Source organism: Petromyzon marinus (genome assembly GCF_048934315.1).
Source record: "Petromyzon marinus isolate PM22_M1 ecotype Great Lakes invasive population chromosome 75 unlocalized genomic scaffold, UKy_Petmar_22M1.pri1.0 chr75_unloc.4, whole genome shotgun sequence".
NCBI classification, from domain to species: Eukaryota; Metazoa; Chordata; class Hyperoartia; order Petromyzontiformes; family Petromyzontidae; genus Petromyzon; species Petromyzon marinus.
Window position 1 is genome coordinate 143438 of NW_027422616.1, and position 22346 is coordinate 165783.

The window sequence follows — 22346 nt, forward strand, 5'->3', positions numbered from 1 at the left end:
CCGCCTCTAACATCACCACCACCACCATCATCGTCACCACAACCACACGCATCACCACCTCCATCGCAAACATCGCCTCTCCAACATCACCACCATCATCGTCACCACAACCACACCCAACATCACCACCACCTCCATCGCGTCTCCAACGTCACCTCTGCCATCACCACCATTACCACTATCACCACCACCACCATTATCAACATCATCATAACTCCAACCACTATCATCACAACTTTCACCACTATCACCACTGCTATCATCATCACCACCACCACCACCATTATCACCATCATAACAAACATCACCACTATCATCACTGCCACCACTATCACCGCTACTACCACTATTACTGCTTCCACCACCACCACCGCTATCATCATGACCATCACCACCATCACCATACCACTACCACCAATAACATCAACACCACAATCATCACCATCACCACCACACCATCCACCTCGCCACTCATCCACCACCCACCCCACCACCCACCATGCACCCTTCTACCTACTCCACCCACCCACCACACCACTCACCCACCCAACCCACCCACCACCTCACCACCACCCAACTCACCCACCCACCACACCACTCACCCACCCACCCTACCCCTCACCCACCCACCCCACCCCTCACCCACCACCACCCAATTCACCCACCCACCACCACCCAATTCACCCACCCACCACACCACTCACCCAACTCACCCCACCCACCCACCGCCCCACCCCACCTCACTCACTCGCCCACCCCACCCCTACCCCACCACCACCCACCCCACCCCTCACCCACCACCACCCAACTCACCCACCCACCCCACCCCTCACCCACCCACCCCACCCCTCACCCACCACCACCCAACTCACCCACCCACCACACCACTCACCCACCCACTCCACCCACCCAACTCACCCCACCCACCGCCGCGCCCCACCTCACTCACCCACCCACCATACCACTCACCCACCCACCCCACCCACCCAACTCACCCCACCTCTCTCATCCGCCCACCTCGCTCACAACCACCCAACTCACCCACCCATCCCACCCACCCAACTCACCCCACCTCACTCACCACCACCCACCCCACCCCTCACCCACAACCTCACCCACCCCACCCACCCAACTCACCCCACCCACCCAACTCACCCACCCACCACACCCCTCACCCACCACCACCCAACTCACCCACCCACCACACCACTCACCCACTCCACCCCTCACCCACCACCACCCAACTCACCCACCACCACCCAACTCACCCACCCACCCCACCCACCCCTCACCCACCACCACCCAACTCACCCACCCACCACACCACTCACCCGCCCACCACCCAACTCACCCACCCACCACACCACTCACCCACCCACCACACCACTCACCCACCCACCACACCACTCACCCGCCCACCACCCAACTCACCCACCCACCACACCACTCACCCACCACCACCCAACTCACCCACCCACCACACCACTCACCCGCCCACCACCCAACTCACCCACCCACCACACCACTCACCCGCCCACCACCCAACTCACCCACCCACCACACCACTCACCCACCCACCACACCACTCACCCACCCACCACACCACTCACCCGCCCACCACCCAACTCACCCACCACCACACCACTCACCCACCCACCACCTCACTCACCACCCACCCCACCCACCCACTGCCCCACCACCACCTCACTCACCCACCCACCACACCACTCACCCACCCACCACACCACTCACCCACCCACCCCACCCACCCCTCACCCACCACCACCCAACTCACCCACCCACCACACCACTCACCCGCCCCACCCACGTGTGCCCAGCAGGCGTGGGGCCACCACCGCCACCACCACCTCCACCACCACCACCACCACCTCCACCACCACCACCGCCACCACCGCCACCACCACCACCACCTTCACCACCACCCCCACCACCACCACCACCACCACCGCCACCACCGCCATGTCTGGAACGTCAGCCATGATGCAGCAGTTCATGCAGGGCCTGCGTAGCCGCAGCGAGGACTCGAGGTCACGGGCAGCCAAGGACCTCCAGCACTACGTGGCCACGGAGCTACGAGAGGTGTCCACCTCACCACCAGCTCCACCACCAGCTCCACCCTCGGTGGTGTCCACCTCACCACCACCAGGCTCCACCTCGGTGGTGTCCACCTCACCACCACCAGCTCCACCCTCGGGTGGTGGTCCCACCTCACCACCACCAGCTCCACCCTCGGTGGTGTCCACCTCACCACCACCAGCTCCACCACCAGCTCCACCCTCGGTGGTGTCCACCTCACCACCACCACCAGCTCCACCCTCGGTGGTGTCCACCTCACCACCACCCTCGGTGGTGTCCACCTCACCACCAGCAGCTCCACCCTCGGTGGTGTCCACCTCACCACCACCAGCTCCACCCTCGGTGTGTCCACCTCACCACCACCAGCTCCACCCTCGGTGGTGTCCACCTCACCACCACCAGCTCCCACCACCAGCTCCACCCTCGGTGGTGTCCACCTCACCACCACCACCAGGCTCCACCCTCGGTGGTGTCCACCTCACCACCACCCTCGGTGGTGTCCACCTCACCACCAGCAGCTCCACCCTCGGTGGTGTCCACCTCACCACCACCCTCGGTGGTGTCCACCTCACCACCACCAGCTCCACCCTGCGGTGGTGTCCACCTCACCACCACCACCAGCAGCTCCACCCTCGGTGGTGTCCACCTCACCACCAGCAGCTCCACCCTCGGTGGTGTCCACCTCACCACCACCAGCTCCACCCTCGGTGGTGTCCACCTCCTTCACCACCACCACCAGCTCCACCCTGCGGTGGTGTCCACACCACCACCACCAGCTCCACCCTCGGTGGTGTCCACCTCACCACCACCACCAGCTCCACCCTTGGTGGTGTCCACCTCACTACCACCACCACCAGCTCCACCCTCGGTGGTGTCCACCCTCCTCACCACCAGCAGCTCCACCCTCGGTGGTGTCCACCTCACCACCACCACCAGCTCCACCACCCTTGGTGGTGTCCACCTCCTCCTCACCACCATCGGTGGTGTCCACCTCCTCACCACCACCCTCGGTGGTGGGTGAGTAGATGAGAGAGTGAGTGGGTGGGTAGATGAGTCACTTGGGTGGGTGAATGATTGATTAGATGAGTGGTGGGTGGTTAGGTGAGTGAGTAGATGAGTGAGTGAGTGGGTGGGTAGTTAAGTGAATGGGTAGATGAGTGAGTGGGTGGGTAGGTGAGTGAGTGGTGAGTGAGTGAGTGGGTAGATGAGTGAGTGGGTTGATGACTGAGTGGGTGGGTAGTTGAGCGAGTGGGTAGTTGAGTGAGTGGGTGGTTAGGTGAGTGAGTAGATGTGAGTGGGTGGGTAGTTGAGTGGGTGGGTAGTTGAGTGGGTGGGTAGTTGAGTGGGTGGGTAGTTGAGTGAGTGGGTAGATGAGTGAGTGGGTAGATGAGTGGGTGAGTGAGTGGGTGGGTAGTTGAGTGAGTGGGTGGTTAGGTGAGTGGGTAGATGAGTGGGTGGGTAGATGAGTGAGTGGGTAGATGCGTGAGTGAGTGGGTGGGTAGTTGAGTGGGTGGGTAGTTGAGTGAGTGGGTGAGTGAGTGAGTGGTTAGGTGAGTGGGTAGATGAGTGAGTGAGTGGGTGGGTAGTTGAGTGAGTGGGTAGATGAGTGAGTGGGTGGGTAGTTGAGTGAGTGGGTGGTTAGGTGAGTGGGTAGATGAGTGAGTGGGTGGGTAGTTGAGTGAGTGGGTTGATGAGTGAGTGGGTGGGTGGGTAGATAAGTGAGTTGGTAGATGAGTGAGTGAGTGGGTGAGTGAGTGGGTGGTTAGGTGAGTGGGTAGATGAGTGAGTGAGTGGGTGGGTAGATGAGTGAGTGGGTAGTTGAGTGAGTGGGTGAGTGAGTGGGTGGTTAGGTGAGTGGGTAGATGAGTGAGTGGGTGGGTATTTGAGTGAGTGGGTAGATGAGTGGGTGGGTAGTTGAGTGGGTGGGTAGATGAGTGGGTGGGTAGTTGAGTGAGTGGGTAGATGAGTGGGTGGGTAGTTGAGTGAGTGTGTGGGTAGTTGGGTGAGTGGGTAGATGAGTGAGTGGGTAGATGAGTGAGTGGTTAGTTGAGTGAGTGGGTAGATGAGTGAGTGGGTAGATGAGTGAGTGGGTAGATGAGCGAGTGGTTAGTTGAGTGAGTGGGTAGATGAGCGAGTGGTTAGTTGAGTGAGTGGGTATATGAGCGAGTGGGGTAGATGAGTGAGTGGGTGAGTGGGTAGTTGAGTGAGTGGCTAGTTGAGTGAGTGGGTGGGTAGTTGGGTGAGTGGATGTGGAGGCTACACGGGGGACCTTTGTCTCTGCGTGCGTTGCAGCTCAGCGTGGAGGAGAGCAAGTGAGTGAGTGGGTAGATGGGTGGGTGGGTAGTTGAGTGAGTGGCTAGTTGAGTGAGTGGGTAGATGAGTGAGTGGATAGATGAGTGAGTGAGTGAGTGGCTAGTTGAGTGAGTGGGTGTGTGGCTAGTTGAGTGAGTGAGTGGGTAGTTGGGTGAGTGAGTGAGTGGGTAGTTGAGTGAGTGGGTGTGTGGCTAGTTGGGCGAGTGGATGTGGAGGCTACACGGGGGACCTTTGTCTCTGTGTGCGTTGCAGCTCAGCGTGGAGGAGAGCAAGTGAGTGAGTGGGTAGATGAGTGGGTGAGTGAGTGAGTGGCTAGTTGGGTGAGTGGATGTGGAGGCTACACGGGGGACCTTTGTCTCTGTGTGCGTTGCAGCTCAGCGTGGAGGAGAGCGCTGCGTTCTACGATGATCTCAACCACCAGATCTTCGAGCTCTTCTCCAGCTCGGACGTCAACGAGAAGAAGGGAGGCATCCTCGCCATAGGTACGTGGCTCTCTCTCTGTGTGTGTGTCTCCGTGCTTGCGTGTGCGTGTGTGTGCATGTGTCTTTTTGCGAGTGTTTCTGTGTGTCTGTGTGTGTGGTGTGTCTTTGTGAGTCTTTTTGTGAGTGTGTCTGTCTATTTGTGTGTGTCTTTGTGTGTGTTTCTGTGTGTGTTTCTGTGTGTGTGTTTGTGTGTTTCTGTGTCTCTGTGTGTGTGTCTTTGTGAGTCTTTTTGTGAGTGTGTCTGTCTATTTGTGTCTGTCTTTGTGTGTGTCTTTGTGTGTGTTTCTGTGTGTGTTTCTGAGTGTGTTTCTGTGTGTGTCTGTGTGTTTCTGTGTCTCTGTGTCTCTGTGTGTGTCTTTGTGAGTCTTTTTGTGAGTGTGTCTGTCTATTTGTGTGTGTCTTTGTGTGTTTGTGTGTGTTTCTGTGTGTGTGTCTGTGTCCGTGTGTCTTTGTGTGTGTTTCTGTGTGTGTGTCTTTGTGTGTGTCTTTGTGTGTGTCTTCGTGCATGTCTTTGTGTGTGTGTCTTTGTGTGTCTTTGTGTGTGTGTGTCTTTGTGTGTGTCTTTGTGTGTGTCTGTGTGTGTGTCTGTGTGTGTGTCTTTGTGAGTCTTTTTGTGAGTGTGTCTGTCTATTTGTGTGTGTGTCTTTGTGTATTTCTGTGTGTGTGTCTTTGTGTATGTGTCTGTCTATTTGTGTATGTGTGTGTCTTTTTGCGTGTGTTTCTGTGTGTGTGTCTTTGTGTGTATCTCTTTGTGTGTGTCTTTGTGTGTGTCTGTCTATTTGTGTATGTGTGTGTCTTTGTCTTTGTTTCTGCGTGTGTCTGTGTGTGTGTTTCTGTGTGTGTGTTTCTGTTTGGGTCTGTGTGTGTGTCTTTGTGTGTGTCTTTGTGTGTGTCTGTGTCTGTGTGGGTCTGTGTGTGTGTTTATTTACGTCTCAGTATCTGTCTCTCTCCGTGTGTCTCCCTGTCTCACCCTCCCTGCGTGTCTCCCTGTGTCTCTCCGTGTGTATCCCTGTGTCTCACCCTCCCTGTGTGTCTCCCTGTGTCTCCCTGTGTCTCCCCGTGTGTCTCCCTGTGTCTCACCCTCCCTGTGTGTCTCCCTGTGTCTCCCTGTGTCTCTCCGTGTGTCTCCCTGTGTCTCACCCTCCTTGTGTGTCTCCCTGTGTCTCCCTGTGTCTCCCTGTGTCTCTCCGTGTGTCTCCCTGTCTCACCCTCCTTGTGTGTCTCCCTGTGTCTCTCCGTGTGTCTCCCTGTCTCACCCTCCCTGTGTCTCCCTGTGTCTCCCCGTGTGTATCCCTGTGTCTCACCCTCCCTGTGTGTCTCCCTGTGTCTCCCTGTGTCTCCCCGTGTGTATCCCCGTGTGTCTCCCTTTGTGTCTCCCTGTGTGTCTCCCTGTGTCTCCCTGTGTCTCCCCGTGTGTATCCCTGTGTGTCTCCCTTTGTGTCTACCTGTGTGTTCCCCTGTGTCTCCCCGTGTGTATCCCTGTGTGTCTCCCTTTGTGTCTACCTGTGTGTTCCCCTGTGTCTCCCCGTGTGTATCCCTGTGTCTCACCTTCCCTGTGTGTCTCCCTGTGTCCTCCCTGTGTCTCCCCGTCTGTATCCCTGTGTCTCACCCTCCCTGTGTGTCTCCCTCCCTGTGTCTCCCCGTGTGCCTCCCTGTGTGTCTTCCTGTGTTTCACCCTCCCCCCTGTGTCTCTCTGTGTCTCACCCACCCCGTGTGTCTCCCTGTGTCTCCCTGTGTCTCCCTGAGTCTCCCTGTGTGTCTCCCTGTGTCTCCCTGTCTCACTCTCCCCCTGAGTCTCTCTGTGTCTCACCCTCCCCTGTGTCTCCCTGTGTCTCCCTGTGTCTCACCCTCCCCCTGTGTCTCCCTGTGTCTCACCCTTCCTGTGTGTCCCCCTGTGGCTCCCCGTGTCTCCTTGCGTCTCACCCTCTCCCTGTGTCTCCCTGTGTCTCCCTGTGTCTCCCTGTGTCTCACCCTTCCTGTGTCTCCCTGTGTCTCCCTGTGTCTCCCTGTGTCTCCCCGTGTGTCTCCCTGTGTCACACCTCCCCTGTGTGTCTCCCTGTGTGTCTCCCTGTGTGTCTCCCTGCGTGTCTCCCTGTGTCTCCCTGTGTGTCTCCCTGTGTCTCACCCTCCCTGTGTCTCCTGCGTGTCTCCCTGTGTCTCCCTGTGTCTCTCCGTGTGTCTCCCTGTGTCTCACCCTTCCTGTGTGTCCCCCTGTGTCTCACCGTGTCTCCTTGGTCTCACCCTCTCCCTGTGTCTCCCTGTGTCTCCCTGTGTCTCACCCTTCCTGTGTATCCCCCTGTGTCTCCCCCCTGTGTCTCCCTGTGTCTCCCTGTGTCTCCCTGTGTCTCCCTGTGTCTCTCCCTGTGTCTCCCTGTGTCTCACCCTCCCCCTGTCTCCCTGTGTCTCCCTGTGTCTCACCCTCCCCCTGTGTCTCTCCCTGTGTCTCTCCCTGTGTCTCCCTGTGTCTCATCCCCTCCCCCTGTGTCTCCCTGTGTCTCACCCTGTGTCTCTCCCTGTGTCTCCCTGTGTCTCACCCCTCCCCCTGTGTCTCCCCGTTGTCTCCCCGTGTGTCTCCCGTGTGTCTCTCCCTGTGTCTCTCCCTGTGTCTCTCCCTGTGTCTCTCCCTGTGTCTCTCCCTGTGTCTCACCCTCCCCGTGTGTCTCCCCGTGTGTCTCCCTGTGTCTCTCCCTGTCTCCCTGTGTCTCACCCCCTCCCCCTGTCTCCCTGTGTCTCACCCTCCCCCTGTGTCTCCCTGTGTCTCACCCTCCCCCTGTGTCTCCCCCTGTGTCTCCCTGTGTCTCTCCCTGTGTCTCACCCTCCCCCTGTGTCTCCCTGTGTCTCCCTGTGTCTCTCCCTGTGTCTCTCCCTGTGTCTCTCCCTGTGTCCCTCCACCCTCCCCTGTCTCCCTGTGTCTCCCTGTGTCTCACCCTCCCCCTGTGTCTCTCCCTGTGTCTCACCCTCCCCCTGTGTCTCCCTGTGTCTCCCCGTGTGTCTCCCTGTGTCTCTCCCTATGTCTCCCTGTGTCTCACCCTCCCCCTGTCTCCCCCTGTCTCCCTGTGTCTCTCTTTGTCTCCGTGTCTCCCTGTGTCTCTCCCTGTGTCTCTCCCTGTGTCTCCCTATGTCTCACCCTCCCCCTGTGTCTCCCTGTGTCTCCCTGTGTCTCTCCCTGTGTCTCTCCCTGTGTCTCTCCCTGTGTCTCCCTGTGTCTCCCCCCCTCCCCCTGTCTCCCTGTGTCTCACCCTCCCCCTGTGTCTCCCTGTCTCCCTGTGTCTCCCTGTGTCTCCCTGTGTCTCCCTGTGTCTCACCCTCTCCCTGTGTCTCCCTGTATCTCACACTCTCCCTGTGTCTCTCCCTGTGTCTCCCTGTGTCTCACCCTCCCCCTGTCTCCCTGTGTCTCACCCTGTCTCCCCCTGTGTCTCCCTGTGTCTCTCCCTGTGTCTCTCCCTGTGTCTCCCTGTGTCTCTCCCTGTGTCTCTCCCTGTGTCTCCCTGTGTCTCACCCTCCCCCTGTGTCTCCCTGTGTCTCCCTGTGTCTCTCCCCCTGTCTCTCCCTGTGTCTCTCCCTGTGTCTCACCCTCCCCCTGTGTCTCACCCTCCCCCTGTGTCTCTCCCTGTGTCTCCCTGTGTCTCACCCTCCCCCTGTCTCCCTGTGTCTCACCCTGTCTCCCCCTGTGTCTCCCTGTGTCTCTCCCTGTGTCTCTCCCTGTGTCTCACCCTTTCCCTGTGTCTCCCTGTGTCTCATCCTCCCCCTGTGTCTCACCCTCCCCCTGTGTCTCACCCTCTCCCTGTGTCTCCCTGTGTCTCCCTGTCTCTCCCTGTGTCTCCCTGTGTCTCCCTGTGTCTCCCTGTGTCTCCCTGTGTCTCACCCTCTCCCTGTGTCTCACCGTGACCCCCGCCCCCCCCCCCTCCCCAGTGTCTCTGATCGGAGTGGAGGGTGGCAACTCAACAAGGATCAGTCGCTTCGCCAATAACCTTCGTAGCTTGCTCCCTTCCAGCGACCCCACACTCACCGAGATGGTGACCCTACGCACTCACTCATACACACACTACTCACTCACTCATCACACACACACCATACACACACTACTCACTCACTCATACACACACCGCTCACTCACTCATACACACACTACTCACTCATACACACACTACTCACTCACTCATACACACACTACTCACTCACTCATACACACACTACTCACTCACTCATACACACACTACTCACTCACTCATACACACACTACTCACTCACTCATACACACACTACTCACTCACTCATACACACACTACTCATACACACACTACTCACTCACTCATACACACACTACTCATACACACACTACTCACTCACTCATACACACACTACGCACTCACTCATACACACACTACTCACTCACTCATACACACACTACGCACTCACTCATACACACACTACTCACTCACTCATACACACACCACTCACTCACTCATACACACACTACTCACTCACTTATACACACACTACACACTCACTCATACACACACTACTCACTCATACACACACTACTCACTCACTCATACACACACTACTCCACTCATACACACACTACTCACTCATACACACACTACTCACTCATACACACACTACGCACTCATACACACACACACTACTCACTCACTCATACACACACCACTCATACACACACTACTCACTCACTCATACACACACACTACTCACTCATACACACACTACTCACTCATACACACACTACTCACTCACTCATACACACACTACTCACTCACTCATACACACACTACTCACTCATACGCACACTACTCACTCATACACACACTACTCACTCACTCATACACACACTACTCACTCACTCATACACACACTACTCACTCACTCAGACACACACTACTCACTCATACACACACTACTCACTCACTCATACAGACACTACTCACTCACTCATACACACACCACTCACTCACTCATACACACACTACTCACTCATACACACACTACTCACTCACTCATACACACACTACTCACTCATACACACTACTACTCACTCACTCATACACACACTACTCACTCACTCATACACACACCACTCACTCGCTCATACACACACTACTCACTCACTCATACACACACTACTCACTCACTCATACACACACTACTCACTCACTCATACACACACTACTCACTCATACACACACTACTCACTCACTCATACACACACTACTCACTCACTCATACACACACCACTCACTCACTCATTACACACACTACTCACTCACTCATACACACACTACTCACTCACTCATACACACACTACTCACTCACTCATACACACACTACTCACTCACTCATACACACACTACTCACTCACTCATACACACACTACTCACTCACTCATACACACACTACTCACTCATCATACACACACTACTCACTCACTCATACACACACTACTCACTCACTCATACACACACACACTCACTCACTCATACACACACTACTCACTCACTCATACACACACTACTCACTCACTCATACACACACTACTCACTCACTCATACACACACTACTCACTCACTCATACACACACTACTCACTCACTCATACACACACCACTCACTCCCCATACACACACTACTCACTCATACACACACTACTCACTCATACACACACCACTCACTCATACACACACTACTCACTCATACACACACTACTCACTCACTCATACACACCACTACTCACTCACTCATACACACACTACTCACTCACTCATACACACACTACTCACTCACTCATACACACACTACTCACTCACTCACTCATACACACACTACTCACTCACTCATACACACACTACTCACTCACTCATACACACACTACTCACTCACTCACTCATACACACACTACTCACTCACTCACTCATACACACACTACTCACTCACTCATACACACACCACTCACTCACTCATACACACACCACTCACTCACTCATGCACACACTACTCACTCATACACACACTACTCACTCACTCATACACACACTAACTCACTCATACACACACTACTCACTCACTCATACACACCACCGCTCACTCACTCATACACACACTACTCACTCATACACACACTACTCACTCATACACACACCACTCACTCATACACACACTACTCACTCATACACTACTCACTCATACACACACTACTCACTCACTCATACACACACTACTCACTCACTCATACACACACTACTCACTCACTCATACACACACTACTCACTCACTCATACACACACTACTCACTCACTCATACACACACTACTCACTCACTCATTCACACACTACTCACTCATACACACACTACTCACTCCACTCACTCATACACACACTACTCACTCACTCATACACACACCACTCCACTCACTCATACACACACCACTCACCACATACAACACACTATCACTCATACACACACTTACTCACTCACTCATACACACACTACTCACTCATACACACACTACTCACTCATACACACACTACTCACTCATACACACACTACTCACTCACTCATACACACAACTCACTCACTCATACACACACTACTCACTCACTCATACACACACTACTCACTCACTCATACACACACCACTCACTCACTCATACACACACTACTCACTCACTCATACACACACTACTCACTCACTCATACACACACCACTCACTCATACACACACTACTCACCACTCATACACACACTACTCACTCACTCATACACACACTACACACTCACTCATACACACACTACTCACTCACTCATACACACACTACTCACTCACTCATTACACACACTACTCACTCATACACACACTACTCACTCACTCATACACACACCACTCACTCACTCATACACACACTACTCACTCACTCATACACACACTACTTCACTCATACACACACCACTCACTCACTCATACACACACTACTCACTCACTCATACACACACTACTCACTCACTCATACACACACTACTCACTCACTCATACACACACTACTCACTCACTCATACACACACTACACTCCACTCATACACACACTACTCACTCATTACACACACTACTCACTCACTCATACACACACTACTCACTCACTCATACACACACCACTCACTCACTCATACAGGACACTACTCACTCACTCATACACACACTACTCACTCATACACACACCACTCACTCACTCATACACACACAACACTCACTCACTCATACACACACTACTCACTCACTCATACACACACTACTCACTCACTCATACACACACTACTCACTCACTCATACACACACTACTCACTCATACACACATACACTCACTCATACACACACTCACTCATACACACACTACTCACTCACTCATACACACACTACTCACACACACACACACTACTCACCTCATACACACACTACTCACTCACTCATACACAACACTACTCACTGCACTCATACACACACCCACTCACTCACTCATACACACACTACTCACTCATACACACACTACTCACTCACTCATACACACACTACTCACTCACTCATACACACACTACTCACTCACTCATACACACACTACTCACTCACTCATACACACACTACTCACTCATACACACACTACTCACTCACTCATACACACACTACTCACTCACTCATACACACACTACTCACTCACTCATACACACACTCTCACTCACTCATACACACACCACTACTCACTCATACACACACTACTCACTCACTCATACACACACTACTCACTCACTCATACACACAATACTCACTCACTCATACACACACTACTCACTCATACACACATACTCACTCATACACACACTACTCACTCATACACACACTACTCACTCATACACACACTACTCACTCACTCATACACACACTCACTCATACACACACTACTCACTCACTCATACACACACTACTCACTCACTCATACACACACACTCACTCACTCATACACACACTACTCACTCATACACACACTACTCACTCACTCATACACACACTACTCACTCACTCACACACACACTACTCACTCACTCATACACACACTGCTCACTCACTCATACACACACACTTACTCACTCACACACTACTCTCATACACACCACTCACTCACTCATACACACACTACTCACCACTCATACACACACTACTCACTCACTCATACACACACTACTCACTCATCACACACCACTCACTCACTCATACACACATGCTACTCACTCATACACACACTACTCACTCATACACACACTACTCACTCATACACACACTACTCACTCACTCATACACACACTACTCACTCATACACACACTACTCACTCACTCATACACACACCACTCACTCACCATACACACACTCCACTCACTCATACACACACACTCCACACACACTACTCACTCATACACACACTACTCACTCACTCATACACACACTACTCACTCACTCATACACACACACTCACTCACTCATACACACACTACTCACTCACTCATACACACACTACTCACCTCACTCATACACACACTACTCACTCATACACACACCACTCACTCACTCATACACACACTACTCACTCACTCATACACACACTACTCACTCACTCATACACACACTACTCACTCACTCATACACACACCACTCACTCACTCATACAACACTACTCACTCACTCATACACACACTACTCACTCATACACACACTCACTCACTCATACACACACACCACTCACTCACTCATACACACACTACTCACTCACTCATACACACACCACTCACTCATACACACACTACTCACTCACTCATACACACACTACTCACTCATACACACACTACTCACTCACTCATACACACACTCACTCATACACACACTACTCACTCACACACACACTACTCACTCACTCATACACACACTACTCACTCACACACACACTACTCACTCATACACACACTACTCACTCACTCATACACACACTACTCACTCACTCATACACACACCCACTCACCTCATACACACACTACTCACTCATACACACACTACTCACTCCCTCATACACACACTACTCACTCACTCATACACACACTACTCACTCACTCATACACACACTACTCACTCACTCATACACACACTACTCACTCATACACACACTACTCACTCACTCATACACACACTACTCACTCACTCATACACACACTACTCACTCATACACACACCACTCACTCATACACACACTACTCACTCATACACACACCACTCACTCACTCATACACACACTACTCACTCACTCATACACACACTACTCACTCACTCATACACACACTACTCACTCACTCATACACACACTACTCACTCACTCATACACACTACTCACTCACTCATACACACACTACTCACTCATACACACACTACTCACTCATACACACACTACTCACTCATACACACACTACTCACTCATACACACACTCACTCATACACACACACTCACTCATACACACACTACTCACTCACTCATACACACACCACTCACTCACTCATACACACACTACTCACTCATACACAACACTACTCACTCACTCATACACACACTACTCACTCACTCACACACTACTCACTCACTCATACACACACTGCTCACTCACTCATACACACACTGCTCACTCACTCACACACTCACTCATACACACTACTCACTCACTCATACACACACTACTCACTCACTCATACACACACTACTCACTCACTCATACACACACTACTCACTCATACACACACCACTCACTCACTCATACACACACTACTCACTCATACACACACTACTCACTCATACACACACTACTCACTCACTCATGCACACACTACTCACTCATACACACACTACTCACTCACTCATACACACACCACTCACTCACTCATACACACACTTCTCACTCACTCATACACACACTACTCACTCATACACACACTACTCACTCATACACACACTACTCACTCACTCAAACACACACACTCACTCACTCATACACACACTACACTCACTCATACACACACTACTCACTCACTCATACACACACCACTCACTCATACACACACTACTCACTCATACACACACCACTCACTCACTCATACACACACTACTCACTCACTCATACACACACTACTCACTCACTCATACACACACTACTCACTCACTCATACACACACTACTCACTCACTCATACACACACTACTCACTCACTCATACACACACTACTCACTCACTCATACACACACTACTCACTCATACACACACCACTCACTCACTCATACACACACTACTCACTCACTCATACACACACTACTCACTCATACACACACTACTCACTCACTCATACACACACTCACTCATACACACACTACTCACTGACTCATACACACACTACTCACTCACTCATACACACACTACTCACTCACTCATACACACACCACTCACTCACTCATACACACACTACTCACTCATACACACACAACTCACTCACTCATACACACACTACTCACACACACACACACTACTCACTCACTCATACACACACTGCTCACTCACTCATACACACACTACTCACTCACTCACACACTACTCACTCATACACACTACTCACTCACTCATACACACACTACTCACTCACTCATACACACACTACTCACTCACTCATACACACACTACTCACTCATACACACACCACTCACTCACTCATACACACACTACTCACTCATACACACACTACTCACTCATACACACACTACTCACTCACTCATACACACACTACTCACTCATACACACACTACTCACTCACTCATACACACACCACTCACTCACTCATACACACACTTCTCACTCACTCATACACACACTACTCACTCACTCATACACACACTACTCACTCATACACACACTACTCACTCACTCATACACACACTACTCACTCACTCATACACACACTACTCACTCTTACACACACTACTCACTCATACACACACTACTCACTCACTCATACACACACTACTCACTCACTCATACACACACTACTCACTCACTCATACACACACTACTCACTCACTCATACACACACTACTCACTCATACACACACTACTCACTCACTCATACACACACTACTCACTCATACACACACTACTCACTCATACACACACTACTCACTCATACACACACTACTCACTCACTCATACACACACTACTCACTCACTCATACACACACTACTCACTCACTCATACACACACACTACTCACTCACTCATACACACACTACTCACTCACTCATACACACACTACTCACTCACTCATACACACACCACTCACTCACTCATACACACACCACTCACTCACTCATACACACACTACTCACTCACTCATACACACACTACTCACTCATACACACACTACTCACCCACTCATACACACACTACTCACTCACTCATACACACACTACTCACTCATACACACACTACTCACTCACTCATACACACACTACTCACTCACTCATACACACCACTACTCACTCATACACACACCACTCACTCACTCATACACACACTACTCACTCACTCATACACACACTACTCACTCACTCATACACACACTACTCACTCACTCATACACACACTACTCACTCACTCATACACACACCACTCACTCACTCATACACACACTACTCACTCACTCATACACACACTACTCACTCATACACACACTACTCACCCACTCATACACACACTACTCACTCACTCATACACACACTACTCACTCATACACACACTACTCACTCACTCATACACACACTACTCACTCACTCATACACACTACTCACTCACTCATACACACACCACTCACTCACTCATACACACACTACTCACTCACTCATACACACACTACTCACTCATACACACACTACTCACTCACTCATACACACACTACTCACTCATACACACACCACTCACTCATACACACACACTACTCACTCATACACACACTACTGATGATGATGCCGCTGATGATGATGCCGCTGATGATGCTGCTGCTGATGATGATGCCTGCTGCTGATGATGCTGATGATGCTGATGATGCTGATGATGATGCTGATGATGATGCTGATGATGATGCTTCTGCTGCTGCTGATGATGCTGATGATGCTGCTGGTGCCAGGTGAGCCGGGCGATGGGTCGCCTCTCGACGGCCGGAGGGACGTTCACGGCTGAGTACGTTGAGTTTGAGGTGAAGAGGGCGCTGGAGTGGCTCACTGGAGACCGCAGTGAGGGACGGAGACACGCTGCGGTGAGGAGACACGGAGGGAGACGCGGGGGAGACACGGGGGGAGACACGGGGGGAGACACGGGGGAGATACGGGGGGAGACACGGGGGAGACACGGAGAGACACGGGGGGAGACACGGGGGGAGACACGGGGGGAGACATGGGGTGAGAGACATGGGGAGAGACGGGGGGAGACACGGGGGGAGACACGGGGGAGACACGGGGGAGACACGGGGGGAGACACGGGGGAGACACGGGGGAGACACGGGGGAGACACGGGGGGAGACACGGGGGAGACACGGGGTGAGACACGGAGAGAGACGGGGGGAGACACGGGGGGAGACGCGGGGGAGACACGGGGGGAGACGCGGGGGAGACACGGGGGGAGACACGGGGGAGACACGGGGGGAGACACGGGGGAGACACGCTGCGGTGAGGAGACACGGAGGGAGACGCGGGGGAGACACGGGGGGAGACACGGGGGAGACACGGGGGGAGACACGGGGAGAGACGCGGGGGGAGACACGGGGAGACATGAGGGGAGACAGGGAGAGACACGGGGGGAGACACGGGGGGAGACACGGGGGGAGACACGGGGGGAGACACGGGAGAGACACGGGGGGAGACACGGGGGGAGACACGGGGGAGACACGGGGGGAGACGGGGGGAGACGGGGAGACACGGGGGGAGACACGGGGGGAGACACGGGGGAGACGCGGGGGAGACACGGGGGAGAGACACGGGGTGAGACACGGGGAGAGACATGGGGAGAGACGGGGGGGAGACACGGGGGGAGACACGCTGCGGTGAGGAGACACGGGGGGAGACGCGGGGGAGACACGGGGGGAGACACGGGGGAGAGACACGGGGGAGACACGGGGTGAGACACGGGGGAGATACGGGGGAGATGGGGGGAGACACGGGGGAGACACGGGGGAGATACGGGGGGAGACACGGGGGGAGACACGGGGGAGACACGGGGGGAGACACGGGGGGAGACACGGGGGAGACACGGGGGAGATGGGGGGAGACACGGGGGGAGACACGGGGGAGACACGGGGGAGACGCGGGGGAGACACGGGGGAGACACGGGGGAGATGGGGGGAGACACGGGGGAGACACGGGGGGAGACACGGGGGAGACACGGGGGAGACACGGGGGAGACACGGGGTAGATACGGGGGGAGACACGGGGGGAGACACGGGGGAGACACGGGGGGAGACACGGGGAGATGGGGGGAGACACGGGGGAGACACGGGGGAGATACGGGGGGAGACACGGGGGGAGACACGGGGGGAGACACGGGGGAGACACGGGGGAGACACGGGGGAGATGGGGGGAGACACGGGGGAGACACGGGGGAGACACGGGGGGAGACACGGGGGAGACACGGGGGGAGACACGGGGGGAGACACGGGGGAGACACGGGGGAGATGGGGGGAGACACGGGGGAGACACGGGGGAGATACGGGGGGAGACACGGGGGAGACACGGGGAGATGGGGGGAGACACGGGGGGAGACACGGGGAGAGACACGGGGTGAGACACGGGGAGAGACGGGGGGAGACACGGGGGGAGACACGCTGCGGTGAGGAGACACGGGGGGAGACGCGGGGGAGACACGGGGGAGACACGGGGGGAGACACGGGGGAGAGACACGGAGAGACACGGGGGGAGACGCGGGGGAGACACGGGGGAGACACGGGGGGAGACACGGGGGGAGACACGGGGGGAGACACGGGGGGAGACGCGGGGGAGACACGGGGGGAGACACGGGGGGAGACACGGGGGGAGACACGGGGAGACACGGGGGGAGATACGGGGGGGAGACACGGAGAGACACGGGGGGAGACACGGGGGGAGACACGGGAGGAGACACGGGGGGAGACACGGGGGGAGACACGGGGGAGACACGGGGGAGACACGGGGGGAGACACGGGGGAGACACGGGGGAGACACGGGGAGACACGGGGGAGACACGGGGTGACACGGGGGAGACACGGGGGGAGACACGGGGGAGACACGGGGGAGACACGGGGGGAGACACGGGGGAGACACGGGGGAGACACGGGGGGAGACACGGGGGGAGACGCGGGGGAGACGCGGGGGGAGACGCGGGGGGAGACGCGGGGGGAGACACGGGGGGAGACACGGGGGGATGGGGAGAGACACGGGGGAGACACGGGGGAGACACGGGAGAGACACGCGGAGAGACACGGAGAGACACGGAGAGACACGGAGAGACACGGAGAGACATGGGGGAGACACGGGGGAGACACATTGCGGTAAAGAGACACGGGGGGACACGGGAAGAGATGGGAAGAGACGGGGAGACACGGTGAGAAGCAGGGAGACACGGAGAGACACGGAGAGAGACACACGGAGAGAGACACACGGAGAGACACGGAGAGAGACACACGGAGAGACACGGGGAGACACGGGGAGAGACACGGGGAGACACGGAGAGACACGGGGAGACACACAGGGAGAGACACGGAGAGACACGGAGAGACACGGGGAGACACAGTGGGAGATACACGGGGAGAGACACTGGGAGAGACACTGGGAGAGACACTGGGAGAGACACTGGGAGAGACACTGGGAGAGACACTGGGAGAGACACTGGGAGAGACACGGGGAGAGACACGGGGAGACACGGAGAGACATGGGGGAGACACGGAGAGACACACAGGGAGAGACACGGAGAGACACGGAGAGACACGGGGAGACACAGTGGGAGATACACGGGGAGAGACACTGGGAGAGACACTGGGAGAGACACTGGGAGAGACACGGGGAGAGACACGGGGAGACACGGAGAGACATGGGGGAGACACGGATATACACGGGGAGAGACACTGGGAGAGACACTGGGAGAGACACGCGGAGAGACGGGGAGACACGCGGAGAGACACGGGGAGAGACACGGAGAGACATGGGGGAGACACGGGGAGACACGTTGTGGTAAAGAGACACGGGGGGACACAGGGGAGACACGGGAAGAGACGGGGAGACACGGTGAGAAGCAGGGAGACACGGGGAGACACAGTGGGAGACACACGGGGAGAGACACTGGGAGACACACTGGGAGAGACACTGGGAGACACACGTGGAGAGACACGAGGAGACAAGGGGAAGACACGGACGGAGAGACACTGGGAGACACACGGGGAGACACGGGAAGACACGGACGGAGAGACACTGGGAGACACACGGGGAGAGACACGGGGAGACACGGGAAGACACGGACGGAGAGACACTGGGAGAGACACACTGGGAGAGACACACTGGGAGAGACACACTGGGAGACACGGGGAGACACACGGGGAGAGACACGGGGAGACACACGGGGAGAGACACGGGGAGAGACACGGGGAGAGACACGGGGAGACACGGACGGAGAGACACGGAGAGACACTGGGAGAGACACGGACCTAGAGACACACGGGGAGAGACACACGGGGAGAGACACACGGGGAGAGACACTGGGAGAGACACACGGAGAGAGACACGGAGAGACACGGGGAGACACTGGGAGACACACTGGGAGACACACTGGGAGAGACACACGGGGAGAGACACACGGGGAGAGACATGGGGAGAGACACGGAGAGACACTGGGAGAGACACACGGGGAGAGACACGGGGAGAGAGACACTGGGAGAGACACACGGGGAGAGCCACACGGGGAGAGACACACGGGGAGAGACACGGACGGAGACACACTGGGAGAGACACTGGGAGAGACACTGGGAGACACACGGGGAGAGACACTGGGAGAGACACGGAGGGAGGATACTTGAGGAGTCTCTCCTTTCCCCGCCCCCATCCCTCCCTCCCTCCCTCTCTCCCTCCCTCCCTCCCTCACTCCCCTCCCTCACTCCCCTCCCCTCCCTCCCTCCCCTCCCCTCCCTAGGGAGTTGGCCGTCAACGCGCCCACATTCTTCTTCCAGCAAGTGCAGCCGTTCTTCGACGTCATCTTCAACGGCGTCTGGGACCCCAAGCAGGCGATCCGCGAGGGAGCCGTCTCGGCCCTCAGGGCCTGCCTGCTCCTCACCGCCAAGCGCGAGACCAAGGAGATGCAGCGCCCGCTGTGGTACCGGGTACGGCCTCGGCCGGCACGGCCCGGCGGCCTAGCGGCACGGACTAGCGGCCTAGCGGCCTAGCGGCCTAGCGGCACGGTCGAGCGACGCGGCCTAGCGACACGGACTAGTGACACGGACTAGTGACACGGCCTAGCGACCTAGTGACACGGCCTAGCGGCCTAGCGGCCTAGTGACACGGCCTAGTGACACGGCCTAGTGGCACGGCCTAGCGGCACGGCCTAGCGGCCTAGCGGCACGGCCTAGCGGCACGGCCTAGCGGCACGGCCTAGTGGCACAGACTAGCGGCACGGCCTAGTGACACGGCCTAGTGACACGGCCTAGTGGCACGGCCTAGTGGCACGGCCTAGCGGCACGGCCTAGTGGCACGGACTAGCGGCACGGCCTAGTGACACGGCCTAGTGACACGGCCTAGTGGCACGGCCTAGTGGCACGGCCTAGCGGCACGGCCTAGTGGCACGGACTAGCGGCACGGCCTAGTGACACGGCCTAGTGACACGGCCTAGTGGCACGGCCTAGTGACACGGCCCGGCGGCCTAGCGGCACGGCCTAGCGGCACGGCCTAGCGACACGGCCTAGTGACACGGCCTAGCGACACGGCCTAGCGACACGGCCTAGCGACACTGCCTAGCGGCACGGCCTAGTGACACGGCCTAGCGGCCTAGCGGCACGGACTAGTGACACAGCCTAGCGGCACGGCCTAGCGACACGGCCTAGCGACATGGCCTAGCGGCCTAGCGACACGGCCTAGCGACACGGCCGAGCGACACGGCCTAGTGACACGACCTAGCGACACGGCCTAACGGCCTAGCGACACGGCCTAGCGGCCTAGCGACACGGCCTAGCGACACGGCCTAGCGACACGGCCTAGTGACACGACCTAGCGACACAGCCTAGCGGCCTAGCGACACGGCCTAGCGGCCTAGCGACACGGCCTAGCGACACGGCCTAGCGACACGGCCTAGCGACACGGCATAGCG

The 22346-nt window shown here is 55.6% G+C and overlaps 1 protein-coding gene across 1 annotated transcript in view; it reads left to right on the forward strand.

Annotated features, from left to right (window-relative positions):
• Positions 1-1918: 1918 nt before the first annotated feature.
• LOC116937995 (serine/threonine-protein kinase mTOR) overlaps positions 1919-22346 on the forward strand; it is a 221813-nt gene continuing 201385 nt past the window's right edge. Inside the window, 5 exon segments of the mRNA XM_076058486.1 lie at positions 1919-2100; positions 4784-4892; positions 8805-8908; positions 17158-17293; positions 21173-21366. Coding sequence (XP_075914601.1) covers positions 1981-2100; positions 4784-4892; positions 8805-8908; positions 17158-17293; positions 21173-21366 — 663 coding nt within the window. The 5' untranslated portion in view covers positions 1919-1980.